This window comes from Plutella xylostella, chromosome 3 (assembly GCF_932276165.1).
Source record: "Plutella xylostella chromosome 3, ilPluXylo3.1, whole genome shotgun sequence".
NCBI lineage: Eukaryota > Metazoa > Arthropoda > Insecta > Lepidoptera > Plutellidae > Plutella > Plutella xylostella.
In genome coordinates this window covers 7,027,495-7,048,477 of record NC_063983.1, presented here as the reverse complement: position 1 = coordinate 7,048,477, position 20,983 = coordinate 7,027,495, and the positions used below count along the sequence as shown (strand labels likewise).

General features: G+C 37.9%; 1 protein-coding gene across 7 annotated transcripts in view; it reads right to left on the bottom strand.

Annotated features, from left to right (window-relative positions):
- The window catches only part of LOC105381839 (dual 3',5'-cyclic-AMP and -GMP phosphodiesterase 11), a 158,643-nt gene that overhangs the window by 43,055 nt on the left and 94,605 nt on the right, over positions 1–20,983 (bottom strand). For all 7 annotated transcript variants that reach the window (XM_048623129.1, XM_048623134.1, XM_048623143.1 and 4 more), the window contains 3 exons: positions 15,197–15,350; positions 11,257–11,373; positions 8,671–8,851 (listed from right to left, as the gene is read on the bottom strand). In XM_048623129.1, the coding sequence (XP_048479086.1) occupies positions 8,671–8,851; positions 11,257–11,373; positions 15,197–15,350 (452 nt within the window). The remainder of the gene's footprint in view (positions 1–8,670; positions 8,852–11,256; positions 11,374–15,196; positions 15,351–20,983) is intronic.

The following is a 20,983-nucleotide window of genomic DNA, read 5'->3' as shown; positions in this document are numbered from 1 at the left end:
CCATAAACAACATACTTTGGCGCTCCACTGCCGTCTTTTTCGGGCACTAACTTCATGACTATAGTGCTTCACCGATGTAAAAGGGAGTTATTACACTCGATACATTGCGGAACGGTGGAATGGTTATCGTTACCTCCGCCAGCTTTCCCATTAGCCAGCGATGTTTGTTCAGGCATCAACAACGTGGCGTGCTCAGCGTTAATTAATATACGGCTTCGGGACTTGAAACTTGTGCGTAAACCATAGAACAACGCTGACTCGGGTGTACCCTCGCGTCATTATACCTGTTGAACGGCAAATGTAAGGAAATCGTCATAAGATGAGATTCATAATTATGTAGCCAACTATTGAATACTGAAGTTTATTTATTTTCTATAAAGTGAAGTTTATTTATATCCTATTTTTATAAATGATGAACATAAATCGGTTCCTTTGAAACAATTTTAAGGTGAAGCCAAACTCAGTAGAAAAGCTAATTTATCCTTTTACCAAAAGGTACAGCGAAATGATCAACAAAAATTGCGAGATCGCGAGCGAGCAGTGGGTGTCATAAAAACTTATGCTTTGCAGTTGACATTTTAACTTCTGGCTTTCAGTCGGTAATGAAATAATAGCAAAATTCCCACAGCAAAAGTTTTAATTGAACCGGAGCGTATTGACGGGCGAAGTTGTAACTGCATGTAGCTAGGACGCAGAGTTGCAGCCCTCAGACCATAATCACGTTACAAAGTTGAACACCACATTATGTATTTACTTATGTATGTACTATGTACGGTCGCCTGCGTTAGTTTTTAAGCTCAAGCACATCCACATAAACACCACTGCTATACACATCACACTCAACACGTCCCTTGTAGATGTAGATGTAGCTGGTCCCTTCATCATCAGGGATCGCTATTTTAAAAACTCCGCCTGTATACTTTTAGGCGCCGGCCACCGTACATAGTCAATTACTATAATCCTCGAAGGGATACTAACTACAAGAGATGAATCCCGAGCCAGATCGCCAGCCAGCCGAACTGATATTACTGAAAGAAAGAAAGATACATTTATTTGACACGCTGAGACAGAATAATAAGACAGAAAAAGAAAAAAAATAAACAACAACAAAATAAAGAGAATAATTAATACAAAACAAATAAAGGTTGCTGTCCAGAGTGTCAAAACGGCACCAGCTCAGCATATGCCGTGGACAGTGAGGCCACAGCGCTGGTTTTCAGCTGGCCCTTACTGCGAATACAATACAGCCTATTTCAATTAGTCCAGTCAAGGAATGAGGTGTAGAGTGCGTGAGCAGGTAACTCAGCGATTCCTTCAGAAACTTGTTCAGGGGGCTTAGGTTGTTAACATACCAAAAGTCCTGACTCCTAGGTGATGAGCGGGGGGGAGGAGGGGGGGATAAAGATACGAATTTTTGGTTTTTTGATTATATCTCAAAAACGGTGCATCGGAGACAAATATTATAAACTACTAAAATGGAGGTCATAAAATTATCTAAAACTTTTATATCATATGTTTTTTTCAAATTACTAACCGTTTTCGAGCTATTACCCTCGGAAAAAATTGAAATTTACAAGAAAAAGTATTCATGTCAAAAAAATCATAAACATTGCATCATATTGTCTTAACCAATTTATGAACGAAAAAAATTAAGAGGAAAGAAGTTGTAGATTTTTTTATTCCCTTTTAGAATATATTACATATGCTGGTCAATGTTCAACCCGCCTAAAGTTAGAGCTATTTTAAACTTGCATTTTGGTAAAGTCACTGACATAGCTCACCGAATTAGTAAGGTTAAGTGTGAGTAAAATAGCTGTACCTTTAGGTGGGTTGGACATTAACCAGCATATGTATATATATTCTAAAAGGGAATTTAAAAATCTACAACTTCTTTTCTATTCATTTTTTTCATTTATCAATAGGTTTAGACAATATGATGCAATGTTTATGAATGTTTTGACATGAATACATTTTTCTTGTAAATTTCAACTTTTTCCGAGGGTAATAGCTCGAAAACGGTTAGGAATTTGAAAAAAACATATGATATAAAAGTTTTAGATAATTTTATGACCTCCATTTCATTAGTTGAAAATATTTCTCTCCGATGCACCGTTTTTGAGATATAAGCTAAAAACCAAAAATTCGTACCTTTATCCCCCCCTCCTCCCCCCCGCTCATCACCTAGGAGTCAGGACTTTTGGTATGTTAACAACCTAAGCCCCCTGAACAAGTTTCTGAAGGAATCGCTTAGTTACCTGCTCACGCACTCTACACCTAATTTTGAGTCATTTATTGACTGGACTAAATGCCATTACAGTGACAGCCATGGCCACACACACCGATGGGATATTATGCTATTGTAGATGAAAATTTTAAATTCCTAACGTGACTTGAAATACAATATAGAATAAGGGTAACCCCATTGAATTTCAAGATATTTCTATTTCAAAGAGCTGTTTTTAGACAGAAAGTCATTTCCCTATCCAGTTTCATCTCTCATCACGACCCACGTCCCCACTGCTGGGGCACGGGTCTCCTTCCAATAAAGGAATGGTTTCATCCTTTCATCCCTATCCTGTAATAGTCATAAATTTTCTCTCGACTGTTACAGTTATCCATGATGTCTAAAGGGTCATAAATGCCTCGTAAGCAACCCACCTACGGGCTAGTTATTATGTTACATATAATTTGTATATTGCTTTTTAAGGGTTCCCTACGGGAATTAGTGAAAAAGGTACCCTTTAAAACTCAGGTATAATGTAGTTTTATAATTATGACAAACAAAGGCACAAATTTAATGTTTCCTCGTGTTATAGTATTAACAGATAGAAAGAAATCAATAAGTCCAAATATATTTATGCAGAATATCTATGCAACCCGAAACGCTATTCGTTTAAATAAATCTTACAAAATATTCAAGTAGGTATAAGTATATTGAAATAAGTTTTGGTGAAAATTGGATTTCTTGAGCTTTAAACCGTCAGCTGCGGAGTATTTCTGTGCATTTCGCGGCGATGCATGAAACTAAATCTAATACTGCCGCGCCAGTATCATAGGAAAAGCTCTATAACATAACATATATTGTTGTGATTGAGGACAAAAATATACTTAATTACACTACGCTAAACTACTTAGTACTCTGTGGGTTAATTACCTAAATATGTTAACTACTTACCTATGAAATTATTAGAGAGTGAGGTACCTTAGGAAGTAACTAGTCGAAATTACGCACAAAGAGGTATTGTGTCCAGTCCAGAGACCGAATCACAAAAAATAGTGCTCTGTGTGCCTTAGGTTAACAATATACAAACGTAAGCAATCAAATTCGATAGTACTTATTGTTTGACTACAGAATCTTATGACTAATATAAAAACTCAACTGAATGTCTACGAAAACGGTCAATTACAATAACATGTTATTTTTAACTAACCAGACTATATAACCTTTATTCCGATGCTAAAAAGGAGCGTACCAGAATACTACTCCATATCTGTATAGCTACAATGTCCTTCACCCAGCCATTCGGTATACGACGAACAAATCCGCTAATAACTTGCGAAGTCATGACCGAAGCGGTCGCTAGCTAGCAAGAGTCTAAATATGACTGGCAGTATGCGGACTCTCAAACTGAAAAATTAAATGTAACGATAAAGAAACAGAAATAAACGTTTATTTGATAATGTTTCTTCATTGACTTGACATTTGATACACTGACAACAACTAAAAATATTATTATAAATAGGAAATATAAATACAGAACAAAGAATAACATTGCTGTCCAGAGCGTATAAAAGGCACCAGCTCAGCATGACATGTATTGTAGTCAAAGTGCTGATAAAATTCACGTTGGGTCTGCTTCTATTTCTTAGTGTCGGAGACAACACTACGGTTTATCACCGTGGTGAAATTATTAGTCAGTTACTCAGATCAACTACAAATAGATTCGCAATCGCCGTGTGCACTATTCTCTTTCTCACTCAAACCATAGATGTTGCCGGCAAAAAAATAAAACCTAAATATGGGGAAATTTAACTTATCATAATAACAAAAACAAAACTTGAGTATATCGTCGGTTGATAGGAAAAAGTCACTAAAGGCTAATTTTTCAATGGCCAGACAAAAGTTTTGCTGGGAAATAATTTTGATGCTGTTGCGTCTCAATGTTTCTCAATGTTTGTATTACCCAGATAACATTTATCTGAATATTGAAAAATCAGCCTTAGTGAGTTTTTCCTGTCAACCGACGATATAAGAAAAAAAACTTTACTCATACTTATTTGATTTCAATATAATTATTTAATATACACAAACTGAGTGGATTGTATAATTCATTGTCTTCGTCCAATCGAAACAATCCTCTTCAAAATGTGCCGAACACAATTTTTGTATGTTTCCTTGGTTCCCAATTTGTGCGACCGGTAATTTCTATCCATTTTCTTGATATTTTTTTTTCTGTCGGAAACCTATGAAAGAGATAAATGGATGAGCATGAGCATTATAATCGTGGGCCAAATATGTGATGGGGTTTTTTTTAAAGGAAACACGTATTTCGTATCAATACAATAAACTTTATATTATACAGAAGAAATCACACATGGAAGAAAAAAAAAGAAACGAACGTTTCCTCACAATGAGAGGCACCTCATTTGAAAGAGGAGAATGACTTCTACAAAATACAATCTTCACAAAAACCGAATTCGTGCGCCCCATTTGTAAACCCAACCCGAGTCCGTTACAATTTCTAGTATTTTCTTTGCATACTATAATATTTGTGGGTAAAATAAATTTTCAATAACTTGCAACACCATGTGATTTGTTATGATATGGTACCTCGTAATTTTTACTTAAAACTGATACTAAAAGACCTTACAGTATTAAAATTAGTATCGTTTTATATTAAAATCGAGCCAATAGATAGTACTATGATGAATGTAAGCTTGTTAAACTTGATAGTATCTACTTACATGTGAAAATATATCTCATCCATCATTCCATCGTGTTTTCGTTCAATATGCTCTATACAACCGAACAAAATCCACCCACCCATGTCACACACTCGTTAAGTGATGATAATAGTCTAATAAACTTAATAAACACCCACAAATCACTAGCGAATCAAAAATAAATAGCATTTAGAAAATTTTGTTGTAACTGTCAGCCTTTGTTTGGCACAGATTTTTCATTTGTTTCATTGTTTGGCACAGAGAACTGACGTAAACAGGCGCCTCAGCAAAAAGGACAAAAAACATTTACAGCTTAACGTTTCTTTCTTACGCTTAATGTAGCTAAGCGTCTCTTTTTCGCAATGTCAGAACTGTCACGATTATACCCCTGTGGTCAGTTAGGATAGTTGTCACTTGCTGACTACCCAGCGTTCAACGTACGTAAATAAATGTTTAGTTGATACAGGAGTCAAGACTCCTTTCTTGCACTCTGCCTGTCGCATTCGGATCATTCTGCATATTGAAAGTGACTGGTTATTATTCTGTGATATTGGGTCTCCATTGTTTCAAACAATGTACCTTGCTCTGCTTACTCCATGTGCTGACTCCATATTTAAGGAGTCAGTGACGTGCGAGAACATAAAACAGCCTTTTAGATATAAAGTGCATGAGGTTTATTTCCAGGTTTATTTAGTCCGATGGTAAATTATTATCATTGCAGCAATAGCTTTAATAGATCACCAGCATATTTTTTTAAGATCAAGTTAAATTACTGCCTGTAAGATATTTACTTACTCTACTAAATATACAACAAAATATGCTAATTTTGTTTTCTAACCCTATACGTTCAGTCGTTGAAATTTCAAGGCTGTAGGTCTGTCTGTACGTCGACGTCTCTCTGTGAAAAACCAAGTTTCTGCTGCGCTAACTTGGACTCTATGCCGTCACAGTAAACGTAACGATTGCATGACAGTTTTAATTAGTTTTTTTTTCAAGATAGAGTAACCCTGGGGGTTTCGGGAGCTATATTTTAGCCTCTTCGTCTGACTATTAGAATGTCAGAAGCGAGACCTAATTTATTGGCCCAAACTCTAATTTGCGTAAGTTTAGTTAACTTACTAGGCTTTTACTCTGTATTTAAGGGAACAAACTTTGTACTTGTATAGTTTTTTAAAATTAGTTTATAGAAGCCATTTAAAATAGCTTGTTTGCTAGTGCCATTTTAACAAAATTTTAAGATGAGTATTTATTCCGGCATCGGTTTAGTTTTAGTCATAGACCCATGATTATTAATTTATTATCATTTAATTTATATGCGTGTACAGAGTCGAATTTCCCCGTAATTTACCTCTTTAAAATACGCACTTTATAGCACAGAATGTTCTTATTCTGAAATCATGCTCAGCTTACCAAGCAGTTAAATTTACAGCGAGTAAAATCTTGAAATTGCCGCAAATATAGAGCGTCCCATCGCATCGTACCAAAACCATTTGTTTATTTCATGAAAGCAATTTATCTCTGTCGCCGGCTAGTAAGGAACGAATGATTAATTATTATCGACAAACTTCAGCACTGAGCTACGACTTTAAGAGCGCTTTGCTTAAAGGTCAGATTACAGTGGCACGTTTTCTTTTTTCTGTCACTCAAGATTCTTTCGTAAATTATAGGATTTACTTAATCGAATTTAGACATAGCAGAAAAAACTGAATTGATAATTTATTTTGAATGCAAATGTGAAACACAACTGACATTTAGTGCAAAGACAGTACCGTTATCATAATAATATTGTATAAATAATGCACAAACTATAACAAATAGAAGACGACATCAGTGTCAAAGGGTCCAACTATACAACAAGATTCGTTTCTTTTTGGATTGACTGATTTAATATAATATGTATAATGTACAATAGGTACATCATTATAATTATGTCATGAATGGTAGGTATATTTTTTTAACATCAGCTTCCCATACGGATAAATTAACCCTTCGCCATTGTAAAATATGAATTGGCAATACACATCATATATTTTTACATACCGATCCGGTAGTATCTCTGATCGAATACATAATTATATGGTTGATACGATTTTATCAACAACCTACGACCACAAATTTCAGTTTAAATTTTGAACAAACAATTTATAATTTGTTTGCGATGAGAACGATATAATTATATTTTACAAATATTTATAAGTACTTATCACGTTTTTGGGTCATAGTATCATGAGTGGATCAGTAAATTTAATAGAATAAAATTAGTAGATGTTGAAACATTATTATCCCATAGAATTTACTTTGGTGTACCCTCGAAGAAAAAGTGATCCTAAGACTCAATAGCACCGACTGCTACCTCTAATGCAGCAATACCTAAACTGTATCCTTTGTGCATTTCCAACATTTAAATAGCCAATAACGTGTATCAGGCAGGTTGGGAGGTAATGTCTGGCATTCAGAGCTCCACCAATATTGGCATTCCTTTACTTGCGTGTTTTGTGATGGGATGGGCGATTCACCTAACAACTATTAGGCAACTTATATTATACCTAATGTATAAAGTTTTCGTATTAACGTGTTCGAAACGGTGCACATTTATAGGTAAGAAATCGTCAAAATAATAATATTGTTCTAAATATGAATAAATGAAAATCTTCACCTTTCATAGTGAAACACATAAAATGAACACCGTACCAAAATAACACAGTGTCATTATCATATTCAAGCTTTTATTTAAATTTTAATTGGAATCACACCAAGTAATTTACGTTGCGATGAGCTAACAAACCCTTTCGGATACACTCCTGAATAATCATGTTTACACTACATGTTTAAGTATTTCGCATACCTCACAGTTTGTAAATGTACATATGAAGGTTTTAAATCATAAAATTATCTTGGATGGGCAAAAATAAGAATATTCCAGGTGCACAAAGAACCACGTAACTTGACCATTGCGTAGAAGACACTTTTTAGGTGCCCTGCGGGGTGAGTCGCAGCGGATGGAATGTTTAATGTTATTGGATATTTTAATTATAGCGACCATACAACTTTTTTTAAACGCATTCACATGTCACATAGCGTATACGTCATAACATCAAACATAAAAACAGTTTCATCGAGTGGTGGTTCACTAAAATAGGTCTCTTGAAACTCAAGAGATAGTAAGAGGCGGAAAAGGCTCCGAAAGCCGGACAAAGTGCAGTCGGGCCGAGACGGATGGCCCGACCTGAGCCTCACTATCTGCCAGGATTCCGTGGCTACCGCACAGCTTTGTGAACCGGCTAATGCCAGCCTTGAAAAGATAGATAGAGCAGGTTATTTAACTGGTAAAGTGCCTTATTCAGTCTATGTAATAGTTTAACTAATAGTTAAATCGTCTTTGAGAGTCAGAAATCCTGGACTAAAATAAAGGCTTCTTTCCGATTTCGAATTCCTACGGAAAATCTTTAAGGGCATGTACGAGTACAACTATATACATTAGGCGTTTTGAAACACGCGTTTGTATGCCTTCGATAAACTGTTATAGCCCAAAGCGCGCGTTTCAAAAGCCTGCGCTTTAAAATGCCTAATATGTCAAGCAAGGCGTAGCACAGCTGGCTAACAACATCTATATCCCATTCCAAAGGGAAGGATATCTGATACAAACCAAAAACTCGAATGTAATAAGGGTTCTATCAGATGTCTTTCCCGTGGAATGGGATATAATATGACACACTCTCCACTCACCAGCTCAAAGATAAGCTCCTTCTCGTCGAGCTGTCGCAGCTCGTGCCGGGAGCGGCGCTGCGGGCGCGCTGGCAACGTGTGCTGCTGCGGCGGGTCCCCCAGGAACGTCGGCGTGCCGTCCACGGTCGTCACCAGCGGTTTCAGCAGCCCGCCGCGCTCGAACTCGTGCGCTGATATCTTTCTGGGGAGTTGAGATGTTGTTTTAGGTGGGGAGGGGTTGTTGGGGTGTGGTGGTAGTGAAGTTTGAGGTGTCTATCGAAAGGAAGTCAGAAGACATAGCACTAGGCACAAGACGCGGAGCCTCGAGAGCGCGTTCAACGGAAAACTTTTGTCACGTCTTGATGTGTTTGTCTTGCGCCCCTTTACTATACTAGCAGAGAGAAATAAGCGATAACACCTCCTTTTTTACATCGTGTGTTTCTGTGGCTGTGTTCTGGTTTGTATAAAAATTAATAATATGCAATTTATATTATATTATAGCATACAAAGTTAATTCTGGCCTACAAAAGCAGAACTCCCAGAGCTGGTCGTAATTTGCAGTTACCTACTTACATTTTTGTTATGTATGTACAAAAAGTTACAATCTGTTGTAATCAATGACTGTATATTACAGCCCTTACAAATAATGTGTCAAGTATTTTCAGTTTTAAAATAAATATTCTATAAACTTGTGAAAAATAGGTTTACATTTTCGGTGTCCGTATTACACCGTGGACGCGGGTGCATCCAAACGGATGGAACTTGGCGCAGCTACTCGTAACTATTCCTTTGTTTTATTTTTAACTGAAGTTTTCAGTTCGTGAGCTTCACCCACTTCCGCAGTAGAAAAAACTGTTGTAGCACCAAGTTGAAAGCCAATTTATTTACTCTTGTAAACAACTAGCACTCGCATTCATAACGAAGCCAAAAAGAAATTTCTCGGAAGCCAAAATTAGCGCTTTAATTGGTAAACAAATCAAAGTGTCTGTCTACCTGACGACGGGAAGGGATCGTGTCGTTAGTCCGGGAAATAGCCCGGGAAGCCGTTGTCGGTACCATCAGCAGTACTAAAGCTAATTACTAATTATCTTAATACTGGACGTCGGCCAGACTAATCGACCAACTTTGTAGCGGACCCGTTTGTCGACTCGAGGAGATTTTGAAGCAGGATCCATTTCACATCAGCGTTCCACAAACTCGAGCGGTTACGAAGGAAACTAAACCATAATGCAACTTTGTAAAGTTCTAGATTCCAAAGTTGGAACCAGTATTGAACGACAGTGACGTTGACTTATATCAGATAACGTATTTTGGCCCCAACTTGCAAAGAATACAAAGTTTCTACTCGGAAGAGATGACAAAGTTGTAAGATAAACCAAATTATCGACTCGAAAAGTTCTCTTATTATTCACGACCCAAAATCTCAAAATTTGCAAGGCTGTGTTGAGTTTGCCAGGAAATTTCCTTTGTCATACATTGGTATCCTTCTTCGGTTTCACATGAATTTTCCAGCCATTTTATTCAGATGAGATTTGGATTAGCATATTGTTTCAAGAACTTCCTCTTTTGCGCTTCAGAATTGATCGCAATCGTTTACATTTGAAACCGGGTTTTGTGACTCATGCATGAGTTCCAAGTTAGAGAAAATGATAAGGGAAAATCCAGCTGACCTAAACACAAAGTTAACAGCTCAGCACTTGTTGCGAGTAAGCCGCGAGCGTACAAATGTGTAAAGTCATGTATGTGGGGTTGAAACATCGATAAATTGTGCTTCCCTCTCAGAAACCTTCCATCAATCTGCTGTCAGGCCTTCGCCTGGCTCTAAGAGATTAGAATAGCTTTTTGTCCCTCCAAGATGGACTCTATTATTGGATACATAAGGCGATAAAGCCCCTTGATGGATGTTTTTTGCTGGGCATGATGACAAAATATCAGAGTTGGGTTTATAGTGTGATGAGTGACGGGTGGTTTTAGTTGTAAGTTGTGTTGATATTGTTTCCCTGGTTTAACAGACTCAATTTATATTTTATGTATGATATTTTCGGAACAATATTATTTTACGACGCTCACATAACGTTTTTGCTAGAGGCGCCATATTTTATGCGAAAAATCGGTATATGACAGAAGAAAATGTAAAATATATATTAATTCATCTTTCGCTTATGAGATTCCTGATAATCGTGGCATGGACTTGTGAGGTAATTACGTGAACTTGTTTGACAGTTACCTTACAGCTGGACTAGTGTGACAGTTACCTAACATTTGCACTCTTGCAACAGTTACCTGACAGCTGGACTAGTGTGACAGTTAGGTACCTGACAGCTGGAGTAGTGTGACAGTTCCCTGACAGCTGCACTCGCGTGACAGTTACCTGACGGGCGTGGTGGCGCCGGAGCTAGAGCCGGCGCGCGAGGGCGAGGCGAGCTCGGCGCTGGGCGGCGTGGCAGTAGTAGACTCGCGTGACAGTAGTAGACTCGCGTGACAGTTACCTGACGGGCGTGGTGGCGCCGGAGCTGGAGCCGGCGCGCGAGGGCGAGGCGAGCTCGGCGCTGGGCGGCGTGGCAGTAGTAGACTCGCGTGACAGTAGTAGACTCGCGTGACAGTTACCTGACGGGCGTGGTGGCGCCGGAGCTGGAGCCGGCGCGCGAGGGCGAGGCGAGCTCGGCGCTGGGCGGCGTGGCGTGCGACACGAGCCACGCGTCCACCACCTGCCGCGTCGCCTTCCTGGGAAACAAATACACTGGATTAGAGAATTTTAAATGATGATTTTATGGAATTAAAGTATAGAATATGTTGGATACTGATTTATTATTATTTCGGACTGAGGTAGCTAGTTACAACTTATAATTAGCAATGTGTAACTATAGGTATACTACACGCATGTATCTTTAAGTATCTCTTCTTATCGTATCGGTGACAAATACGAGACACTAGTGAACCTCTATCGTTTGTCACGGTGGTGAAAGGATTAGCCAGTCAAATTATAAACAGTCGCTGTTTGAATATTAGCAGGGTGAGCCGGACACATTGATAAAAATACATAGCAGTGGCAAAAACTACATAAAATATATAAGATTCTTTATTGGATTGGGATATTCTTTACCCTAAACGGTTCTTTGGATATCTTGCTTCTATCACCTGCCACACAGCATTTTTTGCCGACTAATGGAGCTATCACCCTAACATTAGGGTACTTACTAAATTCACTGTATCATTATGTCGTTGGGACGGTGGAAACCGTGGAAATGATATGTTATTACCGCAAAAGAGTGTTGATGTTGCAAAATTCTGACATCCCAGTTCATTTCTCTCTTTCGTGATTTCGACTTTTTTGCTGACATTGATATTAGTCGCAGATTCAACCACGTTTTATGATGGTCATGAATGAATGCTACATGGTTTATCAGCTATCCGCAAGATTATGGCGTACCTATAACTAGACATAAAAAATCTGCTCCCGGATATATTTGCATCGGAATTTATGAGCTAAAATTTATGTCGAATATTCTTTATCACAAAGCAATAAAATTCGTAGTGCGCTGTTAACCGTCCAATGCCTTCGCAGCAATATAGAAACCTTAGACGGGATTTGCATATGAAAACACTATGGACATTACGTAGGGTTAACGTAGAAATAGCAGATAGTCCATACATAGAAGTTAATTTCATACATACTAGTACAGTGACACTAACTTATCTAAACCGACATAAATGAATAATTAGTAAGATGGATCTAAGACCATATTTTGGTGTTGAGCAACCTAGACCAGTAATATCAATGGCAACACAGAGTACTTGAATGGCAATAATATCTATATTTTAAGTTGATAGGTAAATAACTTATTTAATTGGCATAACGATTCCCTGAACAAATGACAAAACTGACTCCAACTTTCTGTAGGGAAAGTGAAAACGCTTCTCATTAACAATAAGTTGTCCCTAGGGTCCTGTTCATACAAGTAGGAGCTGCTTAAATTAAGATACTTTGAACAAGAGGCAACATTATAAATTAAATTTTCAATCTTGTTTTAACTAGTTTTTTAAGTAAAACTTTTCTAATAAAACCTACGTAGTTATATTATGTATATTCATAGTAGGTACCATGGTTGTAAGTCTGCCTCAGACAAAACCTATACATATGATAAAGGATAGATATCAGGATATCATCTATGCATGCAATAGAGAATTGAAAATACAGAAAGTTTATAAATGCGCCATGTAGGTACCTTCCTACTATTTAAAAAAACATAGCCCACGAGCTCTATAATAGCACGCCTATGGATAACTAGATTAGGTTATTCAGTTATTCATCTTCGTCGCACAAAAGCATTCTTCACGGATATCAAACATGGCTGTACGAGTATAATAGTTCATATAAAATACAATGTACCGTTTCGACGTTAAATTCATTTTTGCATTATTAATACCGATGATTTATAAGTAAAAAATCATAACGCGCAACTTATAAACGCAGATTTCATTTTAAATACTTCTGTAGACATTCGCGCTAACAGCAAAAGCTTCGTGGCTTTCGTATTTATTTTATAAATTCATTTATTTCACAGTTTTTCGGCAAACAAATGGAATGGCTGAAGTGTCCGGAAGCTGACACGGCGCGGACATCTCGACACGTTTAATCCCGCATTCGGACACCGGACACCGCACGGTATCGATTTAATGACACGTATTTCAATTATCTACAAAAGCGATTTAAAAATGTTAAGTAGGTATGTTTTATTTATTTATGTTACTGAAATAAAGTAGGTATATTTGAGTAAGTACCTAAGGCAACTTTTGTTTATCTTCGAATCGGAAAAAAGTTGCCCTTTATAAAGGTGATGCCAAAGTTAATATTGATAAGTTACGACTTATTATTAAAATATAAGGCGAATAACAAATGATTCTAAGTTCCAGTGACATGGAACGGCAGCTGGTCTATTTAATGTACAGAGCAAAATGTGTGCATTTCTTCAACCTTGGATGTAAGCCGACTCGGTAGGTAGGTATAGGCTAGACTGGTGGGAAGCCCATGAGCATCAAATATCGCTAGCTACTGTAAAATGTGTGTCAGCTGTTCATATTTCAGGCGCCACCGGGAGCCGCCGAGGAGGCAACATGGCGATACCAGTACCACTATAATTATGCTAAAGGATAACCTTTATAAAATAAAATGTTAATATTAAAGTACAATTACACCACGAGCTCTTAGGGTTAAAAAAACATGTTGAGGAAACCTGCATACCTAGATTTCTAGATGTGTACCCTAAGCGCATAGTACTCATTCTAAAATCGGCGATACGGCTCACGTACAGCGAAAAGCGGGTGACTCGCTTGCCAGTGAGCATATCGCCAGATTCGCCGATGTGCATTTTCTACATTTAGCAGAATGTCGACATTCAGTGAAATCGTCGAAAAGGTTGATGACAACATTACATTGTGACTAACGTAATCCTCTTCTCTCCTTCCTACGCACGTTAGTATACAATTCACGTGACTTGACCAAAAATTACGACACAATGGTGAAATAAAAATAGCGATACATTTATTCAGCAAGACCCCTTTGCTGGCCGAAAAAAACAAGCTGACTTCAGTTTAAGTACATAATCATAAAAGATAAATGTGTCATAAGAAAATACGTCAATACATTGGCGCTACGGCTCTCGACCTATTGTGTATGTAAAATACGTCATATTATGAGGATCCAACTATACCTCTACATACCCAACGTGGCGTTAGTGTTTATTTTAACGCATACATTCCTCAACAGACATAAAATATAGCTTAGTTCAATTAAAGTAAACACGGTGTCATGTTTATTAGATAAGTCTGTACAATAAATATCCTTGAGCACCGCTAAGCTCTGTAAACCCGTGTTTTGTTATTTATGTACCTAACAAACGGCATTCGGAAGGAAGTGAGAGGAAAATGTTCGACGTTGTTAAAGCAGAGCAAACATAACTTTTATTTAAATATTTAACTATTAATTTGATATTATTCGGGTAATTTTCGGTGCTCCTATGACGATCGTTATAAGTAGATATGTCAATATAAAACGATCAAGTACGAATTAAATTATCATCCAGAAGATCTAGATGTACAGTATCATTCAACCAGAAAACTATGCCATGTGCTTTGAGACATCTCGCCTAAGCCTATCCATGTATGATGACCGCACCATTATGACCAATCTACTCAGCGTGCGGTGACAAACTCAACAGCTAAAAGTCCAGGCTTTGCTACTGTGGTGAAATTAGTAGATTTCAAAGGGTACACAGGACGTATTACTGCGCACCATTACTATACAGACAGAACTGCGTGTCTGTTTAAGGTAAGCGCCCACCTTTCGGCTTCATACGCAACGGACGCATAGCATTCAGTATGCTTTCTGTAGAAATTCACACAAGTGCAATCTGCATTGCCGACGCCGCCGTTTCACCATACATTTATGACAAACTATGTTCAATACCGATAGGTGGACGGGACGCTTACCTCAAATCACCTGTTTGACCACAACCCTACATCCCAGCAACAACATCCAAAAACCCACCTTAAAAAATAGTCATGCACGAACTCCTGGTTCTCGTCCAGCCAGGCCTCGGTGCGGGCACACTCGGCGTCGTAGCACGAGGGCGCCGGCATGCCCCCGCCCCCGCCCCCCGCGCCCGCCCCCGCCGGCTCCTCGATGCTGCGGAGCTGGAGGCCTGGAACAAGGAAAGTGATGTTGGGGTTAAGGATGCAATGGTTGGGTTTTATTTTAGTGACTGAGCCTTGGTGAAATGGTGGTAGAGTAATTTTATGACCATCGACATCATCATCATCATCAGCCTATAGAGTCAGATGGTTTATTTTACTACGAGTATGACTTGGGAGATTAGTATAGATGTAGACCGTGAGATTCAGGGTTGAAGGGTTGTTTTGCTGTGGACTGCTGATGAGTTACCATACCAGTACTGTAAAATTATGAACATTGAGTGCTACGAGTATTTGATATGTTTTGTTTTAATTTGATCAAGGAGCTTGGTTTAAAGGTAGGCAGTAAAGGTACGGTACCAGTACGATGTTCCGTTTTTCTGCTGTGCGACTTGTTCGAATTACGAACCGTCAGTAGTCAATGGAACCGTTAATGTCTTTTTTACCAACTGATATCAAACGGCAGGATACGTGCACATCAAAAAGTCATGAAAGCAAATGAAATGATACATTTTAATCAACCGACCCCTTCTCAGTAACAAGAACCAACTTCAGTAAAGTGAATTATCATTAAAACACTAAACGTTCCGTCAAGGTTTGGCCGCACAAGGCCATTGAAGATAACAAGCCAACAATTACAAGACCAATTCAATCCGTCCCATCAAAGTCATTAGCCGTGGTCCCCACACGGATCTTACGAATGACGTATAACCAATTTGGTCCTGTCTTCCCAAGACAAGAATCTTCTATGATTTATATACCATTCAACACAATCCTACCTCTTTTAATTTTCCTATAATGTATTAATGTTTGAACTGTATGTGATGTTTTGTTTTGAAATAAATAGGTAGGTATATTCTAAATGATAAGTATAAAATATCTGTACTTGAGCTTTTCAGACAGTCATTAACTTGATTGCAAAAGTGATATAGTAAGATTAGTAAGCCGAAAGGAGTAACTCAAGTAACATTCTGAACAAATTTATATGACTGAACGATAGTCGATAATACATAATTTATAAATGTAGTCGCTATATTACGCAGTTACGCTGAACTCAAATATAAACATGCTTTTCTTTATCCAATACCTAGAGCGATTAATATCGATGGTTTGCTCAAAGCCGATTGGCTACAAGTTAATGAGTATGCAAAGAAAATAAAAAACAACGTTCGAAATTATTGTTGTTCATAACAGGACGTACGGACATAAAATGGGGAATAAATCTATCGTCTCGGGAAAATGGACGTCATTGGCTTGACGTATCATGAAACTGCATTTAGATTAGACGCGAAAATCAACTTTAAATCAGCTTCTTACAAGGAACTTCCAGTGAGTTTTCCGCGAAAGCTTGAAAGTTTTCATTCATATTCGTTAAGTCCATTTTACCAGTTCAGAACTCGAGGTACACCTCTGGGCAACATTCGGAATTTTTGCTTCAGAATAATAACGGCCACGCGCTTTGAACTTTACAGTAGAACACTGGCCACCAACATGATCTAATTAAGAAACAGAATCGATGATCGGGTTACTCAGGATAGGCCATATATACTATGCTATGCTATAGGCATAGCGTATATGACGAAGGTATGACGTCATTGTCATGACGGCGCCCTATTTCTTTCTTGACCGTGAAGGCAAGTCTTCCCAGGCGTACCCCTAGTACGTTGAACCTAGATTTCCATTGAGGCCGGTAAACATACGAAATCGAATCAAGCTGTGGGTATTCATTCTTATTTTTACTCGCCCCAATTTCGGATACAGTTGAATGAAGTTTGACGAAAGAATTGTGGTTTTGGATATTTTCGAATCGGATTTTGAGCTTTGCAGTGTAATATTTAACTTTAGACGAGTGTTCTGTAAGCTACAGTGACCACCTGAATCGCATCGTTTCGCATTGTGTTCATATGTATGTATGATTACAGTCGTGAGCATATGTAGTAATGATTAACATTTCAAGGAATATGTATCGGGCAAGCCCTCTGTCCATCATTGAAGTGGTTTTGATTACTGAAGTATATGTACAATCTGGGAATCGTTTTATCTGGTCACCCACCTTAAAGTTTAGAATCACTTGAAGCCTGCGCACGAGTTATTGATATCGCACGGATTTCCCCGATAGTATCAAAACACAGGGAAAAGAGGGTGACTCACTTGCGAGAGCTTCGAGTACTCTTTGGTTACCAACTATGGGTTTTACCGTATTGTATCACATCAGATATAATTTATATAAACCAGCGCCCTAATAGTATTGAATATGCACTCGTCGTACAGGTTTGATAGTTTGTCGAAAACTATAAAAGTTTACGTTTTCTCTCATATTAAGTGGCGCCTCTAATGGAAACTATCATGAAACTTTTGAAAGATTATAATAATAATAATAATGTCCTCCTAGCAAATTTCGACCACGGTGGCCAATCTCAATTGAGATCAGCCATCTATGCAGGAGTAGATTATAGTGCCCAAGTGTGTGCGCAGTACACAGGAGCACTCTCTGTTCGATCACTCTCGTAACCCAATGGGACGGATTGACCGACACGACTGGAGAGAGCTAGGCGCAGGACCGACTGCTTTACATGCCCATCCGACAGCATGGATCGTTTCACTGTTTCGGACATCAGGTGATCAGCCTTCTATGTCCTAACCAAACTTAGAACCACAATTTAGAAACACAAATTGATGGTCCCACCCGGGAATCGAACCCAGGACCTCTGGGTCATGAAGCGAAGCTTCTACCACTAGACCACAGAGGCAAAAGAAAGATAAGTATGCAGATAACAGGAGAAAACGTAAACTTTTTTCGTTTTCATAAATAGCAAAACCAGCAAAACAATATATTTTTGCAATAAAGAATTAAAAAAAAAACCATACTAGAGGGTCAGATGTAGATGTATAGAAATGCGTGGCACGACAATAGTTTATTCGCGATTTCCAAGCCTGAGTAGACGGTCCCTAAGGTACAGTTGATAACGTCACTTGTGGACTCACTCAGTCACTCTCCTATAAGACCACTGTGCCCAAATCGAAAACGTGTAAGGTAGGAGATGAGATATTAATTTAGACCCAAGAGTAAACGTAACGCGAGGTTTTTTCATGTATCCGATGTAGGTAGTATTCCTTAAGGCATAATACGTCTTTAGAGAGTGATACATGAAAGCACTGGTACTTATAAAATAATACATATAGTTAAAAAAACATCGACATGTGCCCAAGATATTTTACACCATTTAGGTTATTAAACTAGCAATCATGAAAAAAACACGATACTTTAAGTGTTAAAAGCAATTAGCTAGGAACTGTAATTGCATTGTGCAGGATAACTACTCTAGGAGGATTTCACTAGCTTAACAAAAAAACTAATGAACTCGAGCTTTTATGCTATCGGTACGTACGTTCAGTACATCAAGATATAGTCGTGGTTAGCGAATCAGAGCTTCTATTCTCTGCGGGGTTACACCCCGTACCTGCACCTTGCTCTCTGTAATGGAATCTTTGTACATGTCGCCAAGGTTTAAACTGCCTTCCTAAGCTTGGACCATTTCCCCCATGCTGGCCCACTGCAAATTGATGAGCTCACACTTCTAGATGTGCTAAGATATGCTCATTGGTACATGTCAGCTCCGGGATTCGAGCCCGTATACCTGGCGTGAGAAGCGGGCGCTTACCCGACTGAGCTACCACCGCTCTCGCATCAGCGCTTACAAACTTCGTTTTTCCTATGCTAAATTGACCGCACAGCCCCCGTCTAGCCTCTATAAACTTCCCCCTCTACACAAAACTACTATAAACTTAAACAAATAGAAGATTATTTCAACCAGTGATTTTCCACCGGGGACTGGGAAGGCAAAGTGCAGTCGTATATTATTATTATTACTACTGGCAATATTATTATTACGAACGTCGGAAAATTAGTACGTCATCGCCGCGTGGTGTATGGGGAAAATGCAAGTGGTATTATTATTATGTTATGATAGGTCATAACTATAGGCTACTTAGAATTCAGTTATGAGTCTGATGTTTTGATACAGGAAACATGCGGTGATACTTACCTAGGTTAATATTATGTGATGAATAATCGTAAATGAAAACAAAAAAAAACTGAACTTAAGATAAGATGACGATGAAACCGAAGATAATTTTGTGAAGTTTTAGATTTTGTTGGAGGAAAAATAATTTTAAGTGATCAAACAATATACAGTCAACAAAAACACAATAGACCTACTGCTTGTTTGATCCTGAAACTCATAGGTGAAAAATAGGGGAATCAAAAAATATAATATAATATGGACACTTTCAAATATGCTCTATTGAACATTTTCATGTCACCTAACAACCTTAGCATCAGTGGATTTTAAAATTAAAGTGATTTTAAAATTAAAGTGATTGGGCAACACATATCTCTTTTGCTGACTGTACAAAGAGAGAAGCGGGTTATCTAGAAGACCCTGTGGTCTAGTCTAGATAACCATTCAACTTCACTGCGGTAGACTTGTAGAGTAACCCATGATGATTCACCAGTACCTGCTAACCTGATTTGTTTTAGCGATCTATAGACACGTGCTCCACTCTAGTTTATTTATTTTTTCATACATAAAATATGAAAGATCTCGTTTAACAGGTATTTAAAGAGGGCCAGGCTCGGCGGTCACGTGTTTGTCAAGAAAAACCGGACCGGCAGAACCTTAGACTTTGGACCGGGGATATTTTCTGAAGCTGTATTTTAATATGTTTTTTGATTTTCGGTGCTTTTGAATTTCAATTTAATGTAAAGTAGATTTTTATTTGTCTATCTCGCGATAGGTATTAGATATATTTTTAATTTGGTAATATGTCAGTTGGTATTTAAAAATATAATTTTGAAGTTAATGCGCACCAGCCAGAATAAATTATTGCGTTAACCATCCACTATTATTCATTCATTCATAAAGGTTGCCTGGAAGAAATGTCATCTCTTTTAGCGATAAGGCCGTCATCTGTACATATATTATGTGTTAGATTAAGTTTGTTTTTAATTTTGAGCATTTTTGTGAACAAATAAAGAATAAATATTCTATTTATACTATCTATGTTACTTGCTTAATGTATTTTTACCGATCTTGCATGCATCAATGAAAAAAGCTATCACAGAAAACAAAGCATATATAGATAAGGTATCGCAACCGACCGTTAGGTTAGAAGTTAGAACATATCCTCATTAAAAACCGTCATAGATGTAGGTAGGGTAACGTAACGTACCTAGGGACATTTTCGACTACCCCAACTTTGAATGAAGCTATCGCAGCGTACAACTAAGATATTAATGTGAAATTGTCTTTATTCGGTAGGATATATAATCTATTATCACTAGTATTTGTGCTAAAGCTTTAGTGTGGCCAGATTTCATTCAATTAAAATAAAAGTAAAAATGCTTGTTTTGACCCAAGGTACGTTACACGTTTGTACCTTGGGACACTGTTTCCTATAGCTTTGTACTATGGAAAATGCAAACTTCTAAATAACGCCTTATATCTCTGTTCTTATTGATTTACTGCATCTCTCTTCTGTCTAGTTTCACTCTGGCACTAATAAGAACAGAGATATAAGGCGTTATTTAGATGTTTGCATTTTCCATAGTACAAAGCCATAGGAAACAGTGTCCCAAGGTACA